At 43.2% G+C, this 22,098-nt stretch overlaps 1 protein-coding gene across 4 annotated transcripts in view; it reads left to right on the forward strand.

Annotated features, from left to right (window-relative positions):
• Positions 1-22,098, forward strand: part of FANCC (FA complementation group C) — a 335,114-nt gene that overhangs the window by 70,625 nt on the left and 242,391 nt on the right. For 3 of the 4 annotated variants that reach the window (XM_073633174.1, XM_073633193.1, XM_073633203.1), the window contains exon 4: positions 13,153-13,247. In XM_073633174.1, the coding sequence (XP_073489275.1) occupies positions 13,153-13,247 (95 nt within the window). The remainder of the gene's footprint in view (positions 1-13,152; positions 13,248-22,098) is intronic. The other variant, XM_073633184.1, reaches the window with a different exon arrangement.

Below are 22,098 nucleotides of genomic sequence, written 5' to 3' on the forward strand. Positions count from 1 at the left end.
AGACAGAAGAAATATACTGTATATCCTATTAGAGGTTGAATCTGGTAAATATCATTGGAGTTCAGACTCAAATGACCCGGTCAGGAAGGGGGTAAATCCTCCTGGATTGAAGTGGTAAGAAAAAAAAAAATGAAAGGCTGTTTTGCCGATTTTCAGACAGAACTGTAATATATTATGTATGACAGACTCCCTTGCTGTCACTTATGCTGGCAATACAAAAACAATGTCTTCCTTCAAAAAATTTTCATTTTAAGAATGTTCTTTCGACTTTCTAATCATTAGTGGGGTCAAATCGATGTTTGTTTTCGACCACAGTGATGGGAAAATTCGAAGGGGAAGAATAGAAAACTTCTTCGTCAAAGAAATTTTCAGACGGTGTATGTGGTTTTCATTCAGAAATTACATTCACTTTAAAACTGAATGTTAAAAGCAAATGAAATTTTCAGACATTCTTTCATTCTGCAAATGTATAAAGATTTTTCGTATGAATATTCTCGTCCGAAAAGCAATACGTGTATGGCCAGCATAAGGCTCGGTTTACACTTATGCAGTTTGCTTTTGATCCATTTCTGCAGTGCTTTTTGGTGTGCGTTTTGCATTTTTTGCACACGCAATTTTATTTTTTTTAATTTGTTATGCTTTTTTTTTTGGCCAATTTATTGTTGGGCAGATTAAAAAATGCAAGTTGTGGCAAAAACGCACTACATGCTTTTCTGCAGCTTCTCGATTGAAATCTATTAAACCAAAAAAGTAATTGACCCTTTCCAAATATGCAGCGGCTGAAAAAAAGATGTGAATGTGTCCCATAGGAAACCATCCGAAATTAACTGTAGTGCGTTTCTGCAAAAGCACCAAAAAACGCATAGGTGTGAAACAGGCTTAAGACTTTTATTAGCAGCAGCTTCTGTCATACCTGTCCTGGCACCTGTCATAATGGGGTTAAAAAAATTAGCACTTTAAAGTACAAAGAGAGCAGATAATCAATATTTTAAGGGGTTTTTTTATACTGTGAAACAGTGAAAGTAATATTATATATTACTTATATCATATATACTGTATAATGATAAATATACCCAGAAGTAGGATATATGGGCATTTTACATAGGGGTCAGACCTGAAGCTATATGAAGGGTGGAAGGGAGATATAAATCTTTTCTATTAAAGTAGTAATAAAAGCTGAGAATTTTTTTTTCATGCATATGATCTTTTAACCACTTGCCCACTGCACTATAGCCGAATGACGGCTACAGTGCGGCTCCCTAACTCTGGGAGGGCGTACACTGACGTCCTCCCAGAGTCTCGCTCCCGCGCGCCCCCTGGGGCGCGCACACCGGAACAGCCGTGCTCGCCGGGTTCTCGGGACCCGGCGCAGCACGGATCGTGGTAAAGGGCCAATGACAGCGGCCTTTTACCACGTGATCGCTCTGTCCAATGACGGAGCGATCACAAATGTCAACAAATCAGGGTCAAGGAAAGTTCAAAGCTCTCCTCTCCTCACACTGATACAGCATGAGAGGAGAGATCGTGTGACAAACTGTGAGTTCCTAATATATTTAGCAGTGCCCAACAGTGCTACATCAGTGCCATCTGTACCACATCTGTGCCACCTCTGTGCTAATCAGTGCCACCAGAGCCACACCTGTGCCCATCAGTGCTCATCTGCACTTCTGCAGTGCCACACCAGTGCTGCCTGTGCCACCTCTGTGCTAATCAGTGCCACCAGAGCCACACCAGTGCCACTACAGTGCACACCAGTGCCACCTGTGCCCATCAGTGCTCATCTGCGCCTCTGCAGTGCCGCCTGGGCCCACCAGTGCCACCTGTGCCCACCACTACCACAGTGCAAACAGTGCCACTACACAGTACAATAAGTGCCACTACAGTGCCCATCTGTGCCACTACCGTGCCATCAGTGCAACTCATCAGTGCCGCTACAGTGCCCCATAGTGCACATAAGTACTCTGCAGTGCAGCCTCACCAGCCACCAGTATGGCAAAAAAATATTTTACCAGTGAGGAGGCCTACCAGCGTCTAAGTGCAGAGAACTACCTTTGAGTGGAGAGAACTTACCGTAGAGGAATTCAAAAATTTTTTTAGCCCTAACTGTTAATATGGCACTCACAAAAAAACGAATTGTACTCCTATTGGTCTACCAATCCCATACACCACATACCACTCTTCTCATCCATTATGCCAAGATCAAGATACCTTATGATTATGCAGTTCCTCCACTATAATGACAACACCCAGTGCCCTCCCCGAAATGACCCAGCTTTTGACAAATTATTTAAAATTCGGCCACTCCTAAATCATTTCTCTGAAAAATGCTCTCAGTTCTATACCCCCAAACAGAATATCTCGGTGGATGAGTCCCTTGTAAAAGTCTCAGGCAGGCTGGGCACCAAACAGTTTATCCCCAGCAAAAAGGCCCCATATGGAGTTAAAATGTACAAACTTTGTGACCGAGCAACAGGGTACATCTACTCCTTCCTGGTGTATGAAAGGAAGTGCTCCCAGCTGCATCTCCCTGAATGCCCAGAGTATATTGGAGCCAGCGGAAGAGTTGTCTGGGAGCTTGTCTATCCACTCCTTGGAAAGGGATACCATCTTTATGTGGATCATTTTTATACAAGCTTGCCCCTCTTCTGCAATCTTCACCGGAGGGACACCCCAGCAAGTGGTACAGTAAGAGCCAATAGAAAGGGCTTCCCTTCCATCAATGAAAGGCTATGATGAGTGGAGACGGCGTCTTTGCTGAACCAGGAGCTATTGGCTGTCAAGTGGAGGGACAGATGAAACGTCCACATGCTCACGACAATCCATAATGACACCTATGTGGAAGTCTCCAGACGAAACTGCCCAATCCAGAAACCTGCTTGTATCTATGATTACAATTTGTTTATGGGGGGAGTGGACTTCAGTGATCAGATGATTGAACCCTACCTTCCCACAAGAAAATCCCGTCATTGGTATAAAAATGTGTCCATTTATTTTTTCAGTTTGGCCATGTATAACACCTATGTTATTTACAAAAAATCTACTGAGACCCCCGTATCCTATCTTCACTACCAGGAACAAGTAATCTCCGCACTTTTGTACCCTGAAAACCCACCAGAAAATATTCGCTCTGATTCCATAAGCAGACTCCACGAATGCCACTTTCCTGAGAAGTCCCCCCTCCCGTGAAACAGGCCACAGACGTCAGAAGAAATGCCGGGTGTGCTTCAGAAGAGGAGTTAGAAGAGACACCACGTATTATTGCCCCCAATGTCCTTCCCAAATAGGCCTCTGTATAGGTGAATGTTTCCGCTGTTACCATACTTCTCTACATTATTAGGGAAGTATGGTAAATGTAATTCCCATTTCCTGTCATTTTCCTCCACACCCCTTATGCCACTGCACTGAACTGTACATACCTCTGCCTTCTCTGGAACCGACCCTGGACTGTTTGACCACGTTTTTTGCCTGCCTCTTGGACTAATCATTTACCCTGCTATGCTAGTGGGAACACAGGGGTGTCACATATGCGAGGGGCTCCAGAAATGTTTTTCTGGATGAAGAAAACTGATTTTTTAGTTTTCTCATTCCCGGATTAGGGTCTGGAGACTCGGAGGCTTCAAAGAGATTTGGGTGGGAGAAGCCTCTACCCCTGTCCCCATTCTTTCCTGGCCTGCTACTTGGACCATGTTCCTGCTTACTACCAGGACCAATATTTTGGCACTGCTGGCAATATCTCTACTTGCACTGACCCTGGACTGTATATGGACAGTATCCCTGCCTGTATTGACTATGGACAATATTCCTGTCTGCTGCCTGGACAATTCTATTCACTGTCGCTGACCATGTCCCTGCCTGCTGCCTGGATAAGGGCTCTCCTCCTGTGGACAACTGCACTACTAAAACCACAGGTAATCTTTTGTTTACCCTTTTGCTCAGAATGTTTTTTAGGGTGTAATTCTTGGTATGTTCATGCTATATGAAGGGCCTTCAAAAATGTAATAGATCGTAAGGAAATTAGGAAATATATTTTAGGGTGTCACTTTTGCTATGTACATGCTATGTGTTGGAAATATCTTAGAAATGGACAACTTTGTGTAAAAAAAAAAAAAAAAAAAAAAAAAAAAAAAAAATGCGTTTTCATTTTTTTTCTACATATTCCAAAAACTTCTAGAAAAAAAGAACTGTTCAAAAGACTCATTATGCCTCATCGATTATACGTTGGGGTGTTTGCTTTCCAAAATGGGGTCACTTTGTGGGCGTTTCCATTGTCCTGGTGCTCCAGGGCCTTCAAAAATGTAATAGGTGGTTGAGAGATTAGATGTGTAATTTATGCTCCTAGAACGCCTGAATGTGCTACTTCAATGTGGGGCCTCTGTATGTGGCCAGGCTGTGTAAAAGTCTCACACATGTGGTATCGCCATACTCAGGAGGAGTAGCAGAATATATTTTGGGGTGTCATTTTTGCTATGTACATGCCATGTGAGAGAAATAACCTGTTATAATGACCATTTGGTGTAAAAAAAAAAAAAAAAAGAGAAAAAAAATTATTTTGCAAAAAATAGTGGGAAAAAATGACAACTTCAAAAAAGTAACCATGCCTTTTACTAAATACCTTGGAATGTCTACTTGTACTTTCCTGGTATTTGGTATTTGTACTTTCCTGGCTTGTTAGGGTGTGATTAGATGTGATCAATTTTCAGTGATTGGCACCATATCTTATAGACCAGGGATATGCAATTAGCGGACCTCCAGCTGTTGCAGAACTACAATTCCCATATGGCATAGCAAGACTCTGACAGCCACAAGCATGACACCCAGAGGCAGAGGCATGATGGGACTTGTAGTTTTGCAACAGCTGGAGGTCTGCTAATTGCATATCCCTGTTATAGACTATAACTTTCACACAGAGTAAATAATATCCACTAATTTGGGTTATTTTTACCAAAGATATGTAGCAGTATAAATTTTGGCCCAAGTTTATGAAAAATTATTTATTTGAAAAATGTTATAATAGAAATGAAGAAAAATGCATTTTTTTTAGAAAAATTTTCGGTCTTTTTACATTTATAATACAGAACATAAAAAACCCAGAGGTGATCAAATACCACCAAAAGAAAGTTCTAATTATGTGAAAAAAAGGACGAAAATTTGATATGGGTACAGCATTGCATGACTGAGTAATTGTCATTCAAAATGTGAGAGCACTGAAAGCTGAAAATTGGTCTGGTTAGGAAGGGGGTTTAAGTGCCCAGTGGTCAAGTGGTTAAATATAATGTACAATACTGGTAAAAGTTTACCTTTAAATGTAATTTTTGATGCCTTATAATGCTTATAGTCTATCAGCCTCCACCTTCTCTGGGTGAAGCTTTAGCAAGCTGAAGGTCTGAAGGAGGCAAAAAAAGTTGCGTGCAGTCGATTTTTGATAGTTAACTGTTAAGCTCGAAATGTGTGCAAAACGGTTTAGGACAGAGAGGAGATTAGGTGCTGTGATATGGGGAGATGACATGAAGAGTAAGATGTCATCTGTAAAAAGACATACTTTATTATAACATCCAGCTAATTCAATACTTTTTATGTTAGGAGTGGGGGAGAGAGGACATCCTTGACGGGTGCCTCTTCCAATAGGGAAATGGTCTCATTTAAAACCAGCATATTTGATAAATGCATTCGGCTTGTTGTATAAGGATGAAATCCACTTAAAAAATGCGGTCCGAACCCCCATTTTTGAAGAATATATTGTAAGTATGGCCATGAGACAGTGTCAAATGCTTTTGTTATATTGAGCGATAAAAAACACGCAGGTAGATGTCACTATTTAGTGACGTGGGCGAGTAAAGAAGCTCTACGAATATTATCACTTGCTTGGTGCGAGGGGATAAACCCAACTTGATCTCGAACAAGTTCGCCTATTACTTGATTCAAGCAGGTCACAAGTATTTTAGCTAAAAGTTTAATATCAATATTAAGAAGCGAAATAGGATGGATATTTGTCCAAGAGCTTGTATCAGATTTATATTTTGGAAGCATGGAAATTATGGCCATTAAGAAAATTTCTTGTAGTAGGAAGCAGAAAGTCCATCTGGGCCAGGACGTTTATTAAGTTGTAAAGCCTTAATAGCTGCGATGACTTCTGTTGCAGAGATGGGACACTCGAGTCATTCACGGTGGGTTTGTGAGAGTGTTGGAAGGTTAATTTGTGAAAAAAGGAAATCAGCAGCAGCATGGTCCAAATTATGGTTGGGGGAATAAAATTTTGCAAGATTTGAGCAGAATGTGTGTAAAATTTTAACAGGGTTACTTTGTTTTTAATTACGGTTTAGTTTGAGTCACATAGATGGCGTAGGTTTTTGCAGTGAGCGTAAGGTTCGAGCTAATAGGGTATCTGGTTTGTTTGCTTTGAGGTAATAAAGGCGTTGTGATTTACATATTATTTTATCTGCAGAGTCAGTGAGAAACGGGTCTACCTATAAGTGGGCTTTATCGTGCTTAGTTTTAGTAGAAGGGGAGGGAGAATTTTGGAATGCACCGTGACACAGATTAAAGTTGTTTTCTAATTTTTGGTAAAGGAGCTTACACTCGCGTTTTGAGATATGATGCTTGCCGGATAATGGTACCTCAAATTACAGGTTTATGGGGTTCCCAAAGAGTGAGAGGAGAAATATCTGCAGAAGTGTTATTAATGGGATAAAGGAATAGGAGGGTTGGGACTTTGTATGTTATTGATACATGTTAGATCATTTAGACATCTTATTTTTAATTTCAGATACATTACCTGCTTTCTCCTGAAGAGTGGCTCAAAAGCCACGAAATGCGTAGAGTTAACAGATGCAGTGTTATAATTTTCATGTGCTTATCAGATTTTCATGTTATTTAGCACAAATACCAATTATGATAGGGACTAGTGAGGCCATAGGTCATGCAGGCATTACCATGTAATTTGTATATGTGTGTACTTATATTCGTTTTGGTGAATTGTGGGATTTTAACCTTGTGATACTAATTGATACCAATGTTATTATCTTGTTTAACTGTTTCAGAACCTGACATTAAGATTATCTGTACGTCATGTATATGAACTAATAAACATCTTGTTATATTCACCAATTTACTCATTTGCAACCACGTGCTTCATATAAAGTCCCAACCTTCCTGTTCCTTTATCAAATTGATAGGGATGGAGGCACTCAGCCTTACCAGGCCATGGCTTCATATAAAGTCCCAAACCCCCTTTTCTCTTTTTTCTAGTTATTAATGAGATAGCCATTGAGGGCATGTTTAATATCTAGACAATGGGATGGGTGAGTTAGTATGGAATCATTATTGCACCAAGACGAATCCTGGGATCTCGGGATAGGGGAGAGGAGATGGTAGTACAAACTGCACTATGATCAGACTAAGTAAAGGGTGTAATAACTGATAGGATTTCTGAGGCCATGCCAACGCTTAGGAAGATTTGATGAATCCTAGAAAACGATTTGTGTGGATGAGAGTAATATGTAAAGTGTTTACGAGCTATAATTGTATTATATTCAACTTTTTAATTAATATCATCAATTTAAATGAATATGAATTTATTGTTGGCCATTATTGGCACCTTTAGTGCAAGAAAGGTCAAGAAAAAGGCAGTCTGCAGTCTCTGACCATCTCTTGTATCATGTCATCAGTCTATGACCATCTCTTGTATCATGTACTCAGTCTCTGACAATCTCTCGTATCATCTCTGCAACCTCTTACTTAAAGCAGATGTCCGCCCACTGCTGCAAAAATTAAAAGCCAGCAGTTGCACATACTGCAGCTGTTGACTTTTAATAATCGGACACTTAACCGTTCTGAGTCCAGCGATGTCGGCACCGCAGCTGATGTTTCCATCAGCTGTCAGGTGCATGCCTCCTCCATTGCGAGTAAGGGAACCCAGCAGTGAACCCTTACGGCTTCACGCTGGGAACCCTGCTGCACATGCGCAAAGCTCCGCTCCTCTCTTCTACTGGCCCGGTGGCCGGGGAAGGAGGAGGGAGCCCGGGCGGTGATGTCAGTACCCGTGGCTGAGGCTCCTGGAAGTGGGATCAGGATACCTGTGAAAGACGGGTATCCTTTCCCCCCCCTCCCCAAAAGGTGCCAAATGTGGCATCTGAGGGGGGAAGGAGTACAACGAGAGTAAGTTCCACTTGTGGGTGGAACGCTGCTTTAAACTTAAACACACTGCTAGTAGTATTAGCAAAATTTCCATTCGGTGCACCTCTAGCAGACATGATACAGGAGATGGTCAGAAACTGCAGACATGATACAAGAGATCAATGCAGCCTTGCCAGTGCCCGGCAGCCTCACTGTGCCCATCAGATGCAGTCTACCTGTGCCCAGCAACCTCACCAGTGCCCTTCAGATGCAGACTACCTGTGCCCGGCAGCCTCACCAGTGGCTGTCATATGCAGCCTGCCAGTGTCCAGCAGCCTCACCAGTGCTTGTCTTATGCAGCATACCTTTTAAAGGCCCGGCAGCTTAACCAGTGCCTGTTATATGCAGCCTACCTGTGTCCGGCAGTCTCACCATTGCCCATCATATGCAGCCTACCAGTGCCCAGCAGCCTCACCAGTGCCCGTCATATGCAGCTTACCTGTGCCCAGCAGCCTAACCAGTGCCAATCATATGCAGCCTACCAGTGCCCAGCAGCCTCACCAGTGCCCATCATATGTAGCCTGCCAGTGCCCAGCAGCCTTACCAGTGTCCATCATATGCAGCCTACCAGTGCCCAGCAGCCTAACCAGTGGCAATCATATGCAGCCTGCCTGTGCCCAGATCAGCGTCGAACTCCGCGTGTCACGGATCTGGATTTGAATTGCCTGGGTCGCAGTAACAATGTCCCACCTCCTGTGCTCACGTCACACTGATTCAATGTCTCGGCATTGGATCAGTGTGCCGTCTGTCACAGGAGGCGGGACATTGTTACTACGGTCCGGGCTCTTCAGCTCCGTGACAAACGGAGATCGCAGCCAGGAGGGGAGGAGGGAGGGGAGGACTGGGTGGCATTGATGACACTCCCGCAATGGGCAGGACCCGAGGCGGACCATGCCCCCTTTCGGTATCGGCTGTTTTTTTCTTTTGGGCGAATGAAAAAACACTGTTTTCGACCGATAATTTTCGGCGGCCTTAATTTTGTGGTTTCTCTAATTTTAGCTGCAGCAAATGAACGGAATGCTTTAGTGTGTTTTTGTGGTATATTAAGACCTTAGAGATTTAGGGTTAAAATCTGTAAAATAATAAAGAGAGCTAATAGCTTAACAGAACGGCGTACTGGGGGAGTGACAAGCGGTTCACCAGAGGCCAAAGAGCTACCGTCAGAAGCCCGCATAATAATGGGTATCCGAGAGGCGCAAAAACACCAACAAAGGGAACACTGCCAACAATAAAAAGTAATACATAATAGAAATGATACCATTGTTCCAAAAAGTTCCATACCCATCAATGTGTCATGAGAAAGCATATGAAGAGGGATGGAAGTGATGGGGTAAGGTGTATACAAGTAACAAAAAACATCACAGAAAACATTCAGAAAACAAATAAGGGCTCTATGAACTCTGTCCATCTCCATTCATTCGGCCGGTATAGAAGGCTGTAGTTCTTGAAATAGGGATAGCATAGTGGCTTGCAAATCAGTGACAGATTCGGGTATTCTACGTATACAGATATTAGAACGCCGGGCTCTATTTTCGTAATCTTCTAAACTAGATTGAAGGACTAAGTTTTCCTCTTTGAGGTTTTCAAATTCAACTGCATAAGCCTGGGTGTTATTTTCAAGTACATCAACCGTACATCAACCATCAGTTCAAGATTTGCAGTGCTTTCGCCCAGTTCTCTGATTTCCCCAGTCAGACTGTCTGTAATATGATCTGAGGTCTGTTTGAGGTCTTTGTGAAGCATTTTTTTCAAATTGTCTGAGCAGGGTCTGTAAAGGATGTAATTTGTGAAGTTTGTATAGATGAATCTGAGTCATATTCCCCCTGTGTTGCCACAGATACCTTAGAGCTTTGAGAGGATTTCACTGAGTGTGAGGTACCAGGAGGAAGATGAAGCTAGTGCCATTCTGACTGAAGCCTAAGGCAGCACATCTTTGTTTTTTTCTATGGCTTCATTTTCAGGCGAGAGCTCCCAAGAACCATTACATTATGTAGTGGAGGTTATTAGCAGACCGACTAACAATATTCACAGAGTGAAGCTGAGCCGGGACACAGTATAATACGGCAGAAACGTCCCCTCAGGAGCGGAGCTCTAGGCTGGCATGTCTGCTCAGTCAGCCTCTGCCCATGCACCTTCAATGGCATTTTTAATGTTCTCCTGCCCTACAGCATTTTTTTCACCAGGATCTAAGGCTTTTGCATTTGCAGTAAAAAGCATAGTATAGGTTCTGTACCAGGTATATGTACCTGAAGGACTACTTTTTAATATGTTCGGCGATTCTCCTGCTGACTAAATTTCTTATGTAAGTGTAATATTTTAAGAAATGATAAATAGTGTATAAATATTTTATTAAAATTGGGAAAAGAAGGTAGACATCATAATTGTGTTCTTGCACAAGTTATGGTGAGTTATGTCTTTCACAAGGCCTTCCTTGTTCATCTCTGAAAGCCCTTTGAGTGCCCACTATAACTATTGTTACATTGTATTTGTTTTGTGTAGCATCAAGGCATTTATCTTGGCTGCTGTACTAATACTACCATCCTTCAGGGGCGTAGATAAGGGGGGAGGGGTCAGGGGTGTTCAAACCCCCCCCCCCCACGGGCCAAAATGAAATGCATGTTGTCCCTGCTCTGCAGCCGCACATGGCACCAGCAACAGACAGCACTGCAGTCAGTGGCACACAGAGTGTAATAATGCTGCTGCAGCAAGTGTAATAGATCATTAGGCATACCCGCACACATGTTGTGGTACACTGCCAGGTCGGTCTATTGGGCTCGGAGTGAAGGCTGACAGATCTATCACCAGTTAGCACAGTGGGAGCTGGCAGTGCCTGTAGTCCTGCCCACTGCACGCTGTGTATGCCCATTGGCTTGCAGTGCCACTCACACCTTGGGCTTGGGAGAGGAGCTCTGCCTGGGCCCTGGAGTGCAGAGTGCTTGTAAAGTGCTGTGTAGCCACCAGCCCCCCCATATGGATGAACTGCTGCTGTCCTGTCCAGATATGTCCTGCTTTATCTCTTGCCTAGTCTCAGGGAGTGTCCTTAGACTTATCACTGCTCAGACTGCTGTCTTGCTGCTGGCATTCTGCTGTTCAAACTAGGTAATTGTGAGTCAGTGAGAGACTGTCTGTGATTCTGTGTTGCAACTGACAAAGTATGTGATTGAGGCTGGCTGGGCTAAATTTTGCATTGCTTGTGTTACTGACAGTTGACTGAGGCTAGGCTGAGTTTTCTATTGCTTGTGTTACTGAAGTCCAGCTTGGCACTGGCAAGCTTTTTGTGGTGCTCACTGTCTTACTGATTCATCAGTTGGCACCACAACATGTCTGCCAATGCCAGAGCCAAGCTGGACTTTCTGCTTCCCTCAGTAGCATGCCTTGGCCCTGTTTTACCCCTGGTTCATACATATGTGGTACAGGAAACGCTGTGCTCCCTGTGCGTTTCCGCACTGCATTGCAATCACACTGTGTTTTTGATCTGCTGCAGGTGTCAATTTAAAGTTAACAACTCCCCAAAAGAAGGTCACAAACGCAGTGTTTGCCTGAACCAGATCGCATGGTTGGTTTTCAAAAAAAGGTGCCTGCACTTCTCTGGTGCGATTCAGCCCATTCAAAATGGGCTCAAATCGCACCAAATAGAATCGCATGTGAATTGCACAGGAATGTGGTGCAGTTCCTGTGTGATTTACATGCAAACTATAGTGTGAAACCAGGCTTACTGTGTTGATCAAGGCCCATTCATTTTGAATGGGCTCGAATCGCTAGGCATACTAGCTCATTATGTCTTTGTCTTGCAGGTTTTTTTTTTTGGGGGGGGGGTTCTACAACCACTTTAAGATAGCACTGACACCCACTGCAGATTGCAAGGGGGGTGCAATTTGAATGAGGTGCATGAAACGTGCGTGGATTGAGGGTTTCCCGCATTGTAGTGTACCTCCGCAAATCTTCTAAGCAGTAGTGTGTTTATCCTCTGCCAGTGTAGGAAGGTGTGCAATTACACACCTTCTCGCACTCGCTTAGATGTGAACCTAGCCTAAGAAAAGTAAGTGTATTCAAGGCTGGTAATTTTTCAGTTGATTGTTTGTTGTTTTTTATTCTGTGATTAATTGAAAATTAAGCTAATGTGAACACAGTGAGTGTGCTGCCTTCCACAAGATTGTGCCCGTTGTAGCTGCTCAGTAAGATTGGCTATTACAGTGCACCATCCTGTGGTAGGCAGTGCATGCCCCCCTTTTTTTTTATCTGTAAAAGTTAAAGTCAGGGAGTGCTCTGTCTGACACAAAATGGTGCACATTGCACCATAATAGCCAACCTTACTGAGGAGGTGCGAAGGGCACCATCTTCTTATAGGTAGGCAGCAATCTCACTTTGCACCTATTCAGTTTGGACACTAATACTGAACAATAGCCAACAGCGTTCATAAAAACTGGAAGAAGGAAAAAACTGAAATCGGGTTCGATTTTCTAAAGGACCTGATAAAATACAATTAGGATGTGATTGCTTACTAGTACTAGTAGTACTAGTATTTACTAGTACTACTAGTACTAGTATTTACTAGTACTACTTATAATGTTGGCTCAATTTATTTTATTTAAATAGACTTTTACTTAGTACCTGCAGCTGAATCCCACCTAGAACAAAACAATAATCTACGGCCCTGCCTTCCTTTGCCAGTTATTTTGTTATTATACATTATTTATTATTTCCTAAAATGTTATACTTCTATAAGAAATTTAGCCAGCAGAAGAATCCCCAAACCTCCCAAAAGTACCCTGTTAGGTTCATGTACCTGGTTGACATATGTAACTAAATATGTTGTGGTTAATGTGTTTATTGCAGCAGTATGATTCAGCTACCTATTCACATGAGCACAAAGCTATGCAAATATAACATTTTTCAAGTTACATATTAATACTTCTTGTGATACATTGTTGCAGATCACAGCTTTGTTATAATTTAATTTTGTTTTTGCTTAACTTTTAGCAGGCACCCGCAAGGTTTTGATGTGTTGCTTGGCCCACTTATACAGCAGTGAACCTCAGAATGCAATAGAAATTAAAGCTAACAGTTGGATTAAGGTAAAAGTACTCCACCTGCAGGTCCATTGTTATATTGCTTTATGCTATAGTACTGCGTTATTTATGAATTAGTATGTTTGTAACATTTCTTCATCATGAAGTTAAACAAAGCTGGCTAGTCCACACGACTGTTGATTTTCAGTAAAATGTGTAATTGTGTGAAAAGGCTCTGACACAAGTTTGTCTCAAGCACCTCTTATTCCCCTTAAAGTGTCAGATACAATTTGAGTGTAAGTTTATGGATTAGAAAATGCAGCTGATGTAAAGGTTACTGAGCTGGCCAGCTTTAAGCAGTTCTGCTCTGCCGTAACCCTTATGTTCATGGCAACAAAAAGGTTAAAGAGCATATGTGTAAAATAACCTCAGAAGACATAATCAAGTTGTTTTCTCCATTAGTTTTAATTGCGGGGCATACTCCTCAGTTCTTTAATACCTGTCAGTATATTCTATCATTTATGTTTATTAAAAAAGTCTGCTTATTTTACTCAGTATATAAACCTGCCAGCAAGCTTTGAATGTTTTGTTGAGCGATATTTTCTATAAGTGTTTTACTACACAATCCTTAGTTTGTTCAATCCCTGTGCAATTAAGGGGCTTTAATTTCTCTTAGATTGACAATGGATTATGAATGGAAAGAAGTTTGCACACAATTTCTCCATCAACACAGACACTGCTGACAGGGGAATCCCTTCTGCCGAGCAATTGTCTGCTCTCGGCAGTGGGGTGGGGGCAGGCCGGGAAAGCCACCCCCCCGGGACAAGACAGTGATTTTTGCTAGCGGCTATCGCAGCCGCTAGCGATAATTGAAATTGAATCTGGCAGGCTGGTTGTACCCAAGTTGCTTGATCAATCAACTTGGTATATTCTGCCTGCCCACACACGGTTTGAATCTCGGGTGGTTCCTGCTGGACTGGCCGAGATTTGAACTGTCTATGGTTGCCCTAAGTCAGAAAATCTAATTCACTGCACTGAGTATTGATGCAGGGTAACTTGCATTTAGATTCAACAATCCAAGCTAGGATTGAATCTGATTGATGGCTGTGTTTGGGAATACTTTCTTGCATTGCAAACAGGTCAGCAATACAGTGTCCCAGATTACTGACAAAAGTTCATGGGTTGGACTGGTGCTCTACATCATTGTGTCAACATTCTGGTAGATAATATAAAGGTAAAGCCTTAGTCAGGTTTTCATTGCTGTCTAGGTCCCTGTGCTGTCAGCACAAATCTCTGGGGACACAGGCTAAAATTTTTGTGTGAGGGAGGGTTCAAGTGAGAGAAAATGTCACTTACGCAGCCTTTTCCCTACTTTATCCAGAACTAATAAAAACAGTTATAACACAAATGTACATTTAAGTCTTTCGGGTAAAAATGTTCTAGCTTTGTACACCATAAATGTAGGTAGCGTCTAGGTCTGCTACTCTCAACCAGGGTTTCGTCGAACCATTTAATGGTGCCTGCATAATTCTGGGGACAACATCACTTGGCTAGCTAGAGGCATGACACCGATGATCTTTTTTAGCTGTCTGTAAGGGTCGCATTTTTCCCATTGACCCTCAAATAAATTGCTTGTTTCAGAGGTTCCCAAAGGGCTCAAAATTATTTCAAGGGTTCCTCTAGGGTAAAAAGGTTGAGAAACACTGGTCTAGGTGTTCCATGTCAACATTAATCCCACTGAGAGGGGCAAATAGTTAACTACATTACTGGATCCTAATGTAACCATTCACATTGTTTTATCACATGTTCGATCCTTTGAGATACATTTGAATATTGTGGTTCAAAACATTGTCCAACTAGCCTTTTTTTGTTATTACGTGGTTTAAGAACCTGCACTGCAGTGCCTTGCAGAAATATTTATGCTGGAAATAATCTTAAAAATGAAAACTGGCATGCCTCAGGCACTCTGAATAAAAGGCTTACTGGAATTTTGTGAAATAAGCAGCAGTTTAGCAAGACATCCAGGTAATCCCCATATCCACCAGGAAGCACCTTGCACTGCTCAGCTCCACTCTGCTTGTATAGTCACACCCCCATCCCCCTCCCCCCGGTTATCCACAAGTCAGGATCAATAACAGCAACAACTGCCCTTATTTCAAAATGTCAACCGCTCAGTTTCGGGATTAGAAAAAAACACTTGTAGCGTAACTGATTATAATATAAAGAGCTTTATTTTAAAATTCTACTCATAGGATAAAAACAAACAAATCCCTTTTAAAACTGGCACTTCTTGGTGCGCATGCACGTGACGTCACCTCTGCTAGGGAGGAAGTTGTTTTGCACTAATATAATTTGGTTCATTTTTTTTTGTATGTTAATTTACACTCTGTATTTTTTTATGGTTTATTTTATATTCTGTTATGAGTGCTGGGAGTTATATATTAAAATATAAAAGGAGATTAGAAATGATTTTTTTAAAGAAAAACTCCTGGTTGCAAGCCTGTAATGGAAGCAACTACTCCTTGACTCAAGGAAATAAAACAAACCCCCCCTAAGGAATGGGACTTTAACAGTGACTTAAAACAGTAGAGTATATAAAAATATAGTAAATTTTATTATATAAATACAAACATTCGTAAGTTAAAAATAAATCATGTGGAATATACAAATCCAATTTGAATGTAAATTGACTCCTTGACTCAAGAGCTGCAAAACTGTTTCACAGCAGTGAAAACTGACTTTAGCCACATTCACAGTGAGTTAATTAGTGTCTTATAGTTTGTGGCCTGCAATTATTGAATGACAGCTGCAGTGGGGACAACATGTATTTGATACACTGCCGATTTTGCAGGTTTTCCTACTTACAAAGCATGTAGAGGTCTGTAATTTTTATCATATGTACTCTTCAACTGTGAGAGATGGAATCTAAAACAAAAATCCAGAAAATCGCATTGTATGATTTTTAAAAAATTAATTTGCATTTGATTACATGACATAAGTATTTGATCACCTACCAACCAGTAAGAATTCCGGCTCTCACAGACCTATTATTTTTTTCTTTAAGAAGCCCTCCTGTTCTCCACTCAATACCTGTATTAACTGCACCTGTTTGAGGACACCTGTCCACACACTCAATCAGACTTCAACCTCTCCACAATGGCCAAGACCAGAGAGCTGTGTAAGGACATCAGGGATAAAATTGTAGACTTGCACAAGGCTGGGATGGGCTACAGGACTATAGGCAATCAGCTTTGTGAGAAGGCAACAACTGTTGGCGCAATTATTAGAAAATGGAAGAAGTTCAAGATGACGGTCAATCTCCCTCGGTCTGGGGCTCCATGCAGGATCTCACCTCGTGGGGCATCAATGATCATGAGGAAGGTGAGAGATCAGCCCAGAACTACATGGCAGGACCTAGTCAATGACCTGAAGAGAGCTGGGACCACAGTCTCAAAGAAAACCATTAGTAACACACTATGCCTTCATGTATTAAAACCCTGCAGCGCATGCAAGGTCCCCCTACTCAAGCCAGCGCATGTCCAGGCCAGTCTGAAGTTTGGCAATGACCATCTAGATGATCCAGAGGAGGAATGGGAGAAGGTCATGTGGTCTGATGAGATAAAAATAGAGCTTTTTGGTCTAAACTCCACTCGCTGTATTTGGAGGAAGAAGAACGATGAGTACAACCCCAAGAACACCATTCCGACTGAGAAGCATGGAGGTGGAAACATCATTCTTTGGGGCTGCTTTTCTGCAAAGGGGACAGGATGACTGCACCATATTGAGGGGAGGATAGATGGGGCCTTGTATCGTGAGATCTTGGCCAACAACCTGCTTCCCTTAGTAAGAGCATTGAAGATGGGTCATGGCTGGGTCTTCCAGCATGACAACGACCCGAAACACACAGCCAGGGCAACTAAGTGGTGGCTCTGTAAGAAGCATCTCAGGGTCCTGGAGTGGCTTAGCCAGTCTCTAGACCTGAGGGAGCTGAAAGTTCGTATTGCCCAGCGACAGCCCCAAAACCTGAAGGATATGGAGGAGTGGGCCAAAATCCCTGCTGCAGTGTGTGTAAACCTGGTCAAGAACTACAGGAAACGTATGATATCTGTAATTACAAAGGTTTCTGTACCAAATATTAAGTTCTGCTTTTCTGATGTATCAAATACTTATGTCATACAATAAAATTCAAATTAAGTACTTAAAAAAGCATACAATGTGATTTTCTGGATTTTTGTTTTAGATTCCGTCTCACAGTTGAAGAGTACCTATGATAAAAATTACAGACCTCTACATGCTTTGTAAGTAGGAAAACCTGCAAAATCGGCAGTGTATCAAATACGTGTTCTCCCCACTGTATCAGACAAATTCACTTTGGAATCTTGGTTTGGAAGAGAAATATGTCTTCTTTAAGGCAGGAACTGTTAACTGCTTGTAGATTTTGGGCATGGAAAAAATGTGCAGGGTATTTGTCATACACCCTGTCCCTCTCCCCTGCTCTTTGCTGGACATGCTCTCTCTGTAGCTACTGCTGTGTAAAACAGAGCTTTTGAAATGTTCCTGTGAGAGCAGGTGGGTGGTGGAAAGTGGAGTGGTATGGGCACTATAGATTGGTAAGGGCAGGAGAACAGTTGTGAGAGCAGGGAATTGTGGTAAGTGCAGGGAAGTGGTAAGAGGGGTGAAGGCAGAGGAAGAATAGTGAGGTCAGGGCAGATTGGTAAGGGCAGGGAAAATTGGTATAGGTAGAATAGAGTGGTAGGGGAAGTGAAGGGTCGAAGTGCTGATGGCAAGAGTAGGTTGGCAGAGTGGTATGGAAGTAAGGGAAAATGTGTGTAGAGTGGGGTATTGTGCTGCAGAGTAGTTAAAGAGGGGTGCAAGGTCAAGTGGAAAGAGCAGGGGTGGGCGTGTGTGCAGAGTTGTAAGTGAGGGGGCCTAGGATGTGTGGGGATGGCCGAGTGGTGAGAATGGGAAGGTTGGCAGAGTGTTAACAGTATGGGGCACTGCAGAGTGGTGAGGGGGGCAGGGAAAAATGGTAAGAGCAGGGATAGGTGGATGACATGTGGCAAAGTAGTGGTGGTGAGGACAGAGTTTTGAAAGCAAGGGGGATTCAGCAATAGTGAGTGAATCGGCAGATGGGGGATACAGATGGCCATGCATGAGCAGTGAATACATTATTATATGTCATTATCGGGAGCACCCGTCAACTAACGAATGCGCAAAGTACTGTGGCTCCTGTCCTCTGTATATTTCCACATTCAGATGATCAGTTCTCTATGGCGCTTAAATCCTGGGTGTAGACCTGTGCAGAATCACAAATATATACTGTATGTATATATCACCGGAGACAGTGTGGAAGCACAGCACATTACGGGGTCTGCAGAATGTACAGTTATGCACTCAGTCATATACAGCACTGTGTATACAAAAGATACGCTGCGCTAAGGTGAAAATATCAATCTGGAGATTATTAATGCATATAAGGTATACTGAAAATACCGCATAAGCGGCTTATCCAGCTTATCCAGCTGGATAAGCCGCTTATACGGTATTTTCAGTATACCTCATATGCATTAATAATCTCCAGATTATTATTTTCACCTTAGCGCAGCGTATCTTTCGTATACATTGTATTGCACGGCATATGAAACATGTTCTGCGCGGGCAGCTAGGTGATTTCCACATTTGAGGCAATATACCATTGTGGCTCGCAAAATCCCCTTTTATCTATCATATACAGCACTGTGCATACATGGGACACACATTTGGGAGTTTACATTGAGGAATATTACGGCAATATTACTGCCATTTTATTTCTACATGTAGCAAGGAAACCAAAAATCAAATTGAACTGTCAAAAAGACATTTTATTGAAGACCACAACAAAAACTCACTCTTTACAGTGCTTTATGCTACATTGTGCTTTTTACTATACATTTTAACTCCCCTGGCGGCAGACTGACGTTATATCCGTAGCTGCTCGTTGGAGTGTTGAATTCCATTAAGCCTGCAGGAACGCCTGGCTTGACTGGCCACTGGAGGTGCTGGGAGGATCTAAAGGCCCTGGCCGGGTATAGGCCACAAGCTTCCACAGCTTGTCTAGCTGGTAAGCCTTCAGTCTGTGTGATGGTGGATGCGCATTGTCTCTATATATAGAAGATCCCTCACAGGGTGTTCTTAACCCTCTTCCCCGTTGGGAGACTCCATGGAAGAGACATATGCATTTAGGATTTTTCTTTTTTAATTTTATGAGTTCTTTTTTATTTTGTATTTTTATATCACTCATTTATCATCTTGCATTATAATTTCTTCAGTAAGTCACATATATGTGTTTTCTTAATCGTACATCACGGGACACAGAGCCATAGTAGTAACTATGTGGGTTATATAGGCCACCTGTAAGTGATGGACACTGGCACACCCTAAACAGGAAGTTCAAATGTTTATATAAACCCTCCCCCCACAGGGAGTACCTCAGTTTTTTCGCCAGTGTCTTAGATGTTGGTCACGAGTAAAGATGTGCTGTGCTGAGCTTTTCTGGAATATTCCTTGCTGGGGCAAGCCATGCAACCAGATCCATTCAAAGTGTCTTTTCCAGGCCGAATTGAATTGTACCCGGGCCTTGTGTCCAAAGAAACAAGGTTTTACCTGTAACGCTTCTCTTTTTAGAGAGCTGGACCCCGGGATCCAGTATTTGTTTTTTTCAGCCATATTCCTGGCAGGGTGCTTTTACAGGCCCAGGGCTGTGGATCCCCCGATGAAAAGGGGGCCCCTGTCCCTGAAGGTTTTTTAGCGGAGCCCACCGTGAGTGGTGAGGATTGGGTCTGTTTTACCACAGAACCCTGCAGCTGGCTAAGGTAAGGGAGATTCCTAAGGAATTTTTCTAATTCTTGTGCATTTTCTCCTTTAATGCCTAAAGTCGCCACCAGGGGCTGTCAAGAGCACGTACCTTTCCCATGCTGGTCAGTCTAGCTCAGTGTCACAAGCCTGCACGCTTCCTTCAAGCCCAAGCTCCAGGTAGGATGTGGGAAAGGGTTTTTTTTCTGTTTAGGAATGTCCCTCCACAGCTTCTCCTCCCGGTTAGAGGCCATGGGGCGGTCGGCGGTATGCCGCACTGCTCCCGCTGCCACCACCATTACCAAGGGTCTCCATCCACCTGCCCTCCTCTCTCCTCCGCCCCAGCCCCCCACCACGTGCGATCCAGTCGGATCGAAGCCCCTGCTCGCTTGGGAAAGAGTTTTTTTTGGAAAAAAGATGAAGGAGGGTGGAAGGGGTGGGCGGAGGGGGGGGGACAGAGCATTAGCGCGGCGTCAACGTGGTTCAACGCCCACAAGCGTGGGCCATGCTTAGCTATAAAGGTGTGCTTTTTGCAGGTGCACACAGCTAAAGGAGGGACACAGAGCAGATGGATTGAGTGCACGTGAGAGTGGTTGACACAGGCATTCCCAGGCACATTTACTTAGCATCAGACTGAGCCTTGATAGTAGCAGCAGTTGCTGAACTATATTGCTCAGCAGTGGGTGCATTTCTGGTAGTACCTCTGCATTTGTGCTTAGCACTATGGGCAGATGGGCAGGTACAAATACCCCGAAAAATAGGGGCTCAAAGGGATCTCCCTCAGGCTCTGGGGACCCCCCCCCCCCCCTGCAATGCCATCTCTCCCTAAAAATCCTGGGGAGGCTTGTCAGAGTGAGCCATCGGGGTTAGGGGCTGCAACTGCTTCTGGCATTTCAGCCCCTGTATATATTACTCAGGAGGTTTTTTCCTCAGCCATGAGTGGATTAGAGTAAAGATTAGAGACCTTAATTGCATCTTCACAAGTAGAAGAAAATGAAAATTAAGGCCCCTTCTATCACCCAGGACCCTCAAACAGAGAAACTCTGGGAGAAGGAAGATGATCAGGGGACCGGGAGGAGACTGATGACTCCTCTTCTGAGAAATCAAGTGGGGAAGGACCCTCTTCAGCCTCACAGGCTGAAAAATTGCTGGTGCAATCTCTTACTGAAATGGTCCGTTCCACGTTTAAGTTACCCGTAACTGAGTCAGTTGAAAAGCCCACTTCTGGTTTGGGTTCACTGAAGCCTCCTCAAGCTGTGCATGCCTTTCCTGTTCATTCTTTGCTGGGAAAGCTTATTTATTCTGAGTGGGATCACCCAGATAAGCATTTTTTCCTATGGAGGAAAACATTTACTAAGAGGTGGAGTATACCCGCAATTGATGCTGCTATTTCCTCGGTAAATTAAAATTTGACTTGTCCGGTTGACAATGCTCAAATGCTTAAAAATCCATCTGGTGAAAAATTGGAATTCCTGTTAAAAAATATTTTCTCTTTGGCAGGTTCAGCAGCTCAACCTGCAGTGGCGGCAATTGGGGTATGTCAGTCCCGGAGAGACTATTTGAGACAGGTGCTCAAGGTTTTCCCTGAACAGCTAGCTCAGGATTTAGCCAAGCTGCCAGGGGCTTGGTATTTTGCAATTGACGCAATCAGAGATTCTAATCTGCAAACCTCTCACTTTACGCTTGGGTTGGGGCATATCCATAGAATCTTATGGTTGAAAAGTGGTCAGCCGAAGAGCCATGCAAAGCTCCTGGCTGTTTTTTCCTTTCCGCGGTAAAAGGCTGTTGGGCATAATTTAAACGGGCTCTTTTCTCCAGTGCCAGGGGCGTCTGCCTTCAGGCAGTCACGACGGCCTTCACCGTCAGGCTCAAGAGGACCTCAGAGTCAACCTCATGGACAAAAGAAGCCCTGGGGGGAATAAACCTACAAAACCGAACGCTAAAGTCTCTTATGAAGGGGCGCCCCTGCTCGCTCGAGTGGGGGGGGGGGGGATACTTCTGCCGTTCTAAAGGGTCTGGCAGGAAGAGTTTTGAGACAGATGGATGGTCTCCATAATATCTCTAGGCTACAAACTAGAGTTCCGAG

Source organism: Aquarana catesbeiana, linkage group LG01 (genome assembly GCF_042186555.1).
Source record: "Aquarana catesbeiana isolate 2022-GZ linkage group LG01, ASM4218655v1, whole genome shotgun sequence".
In the NCBI taxonomy this organism is placed as follows: Eukaryota; Metazoa; Chordata; class Amphibia; order Anura; family Ranidae; genus Aquarana; species Aquarana catesbeiana.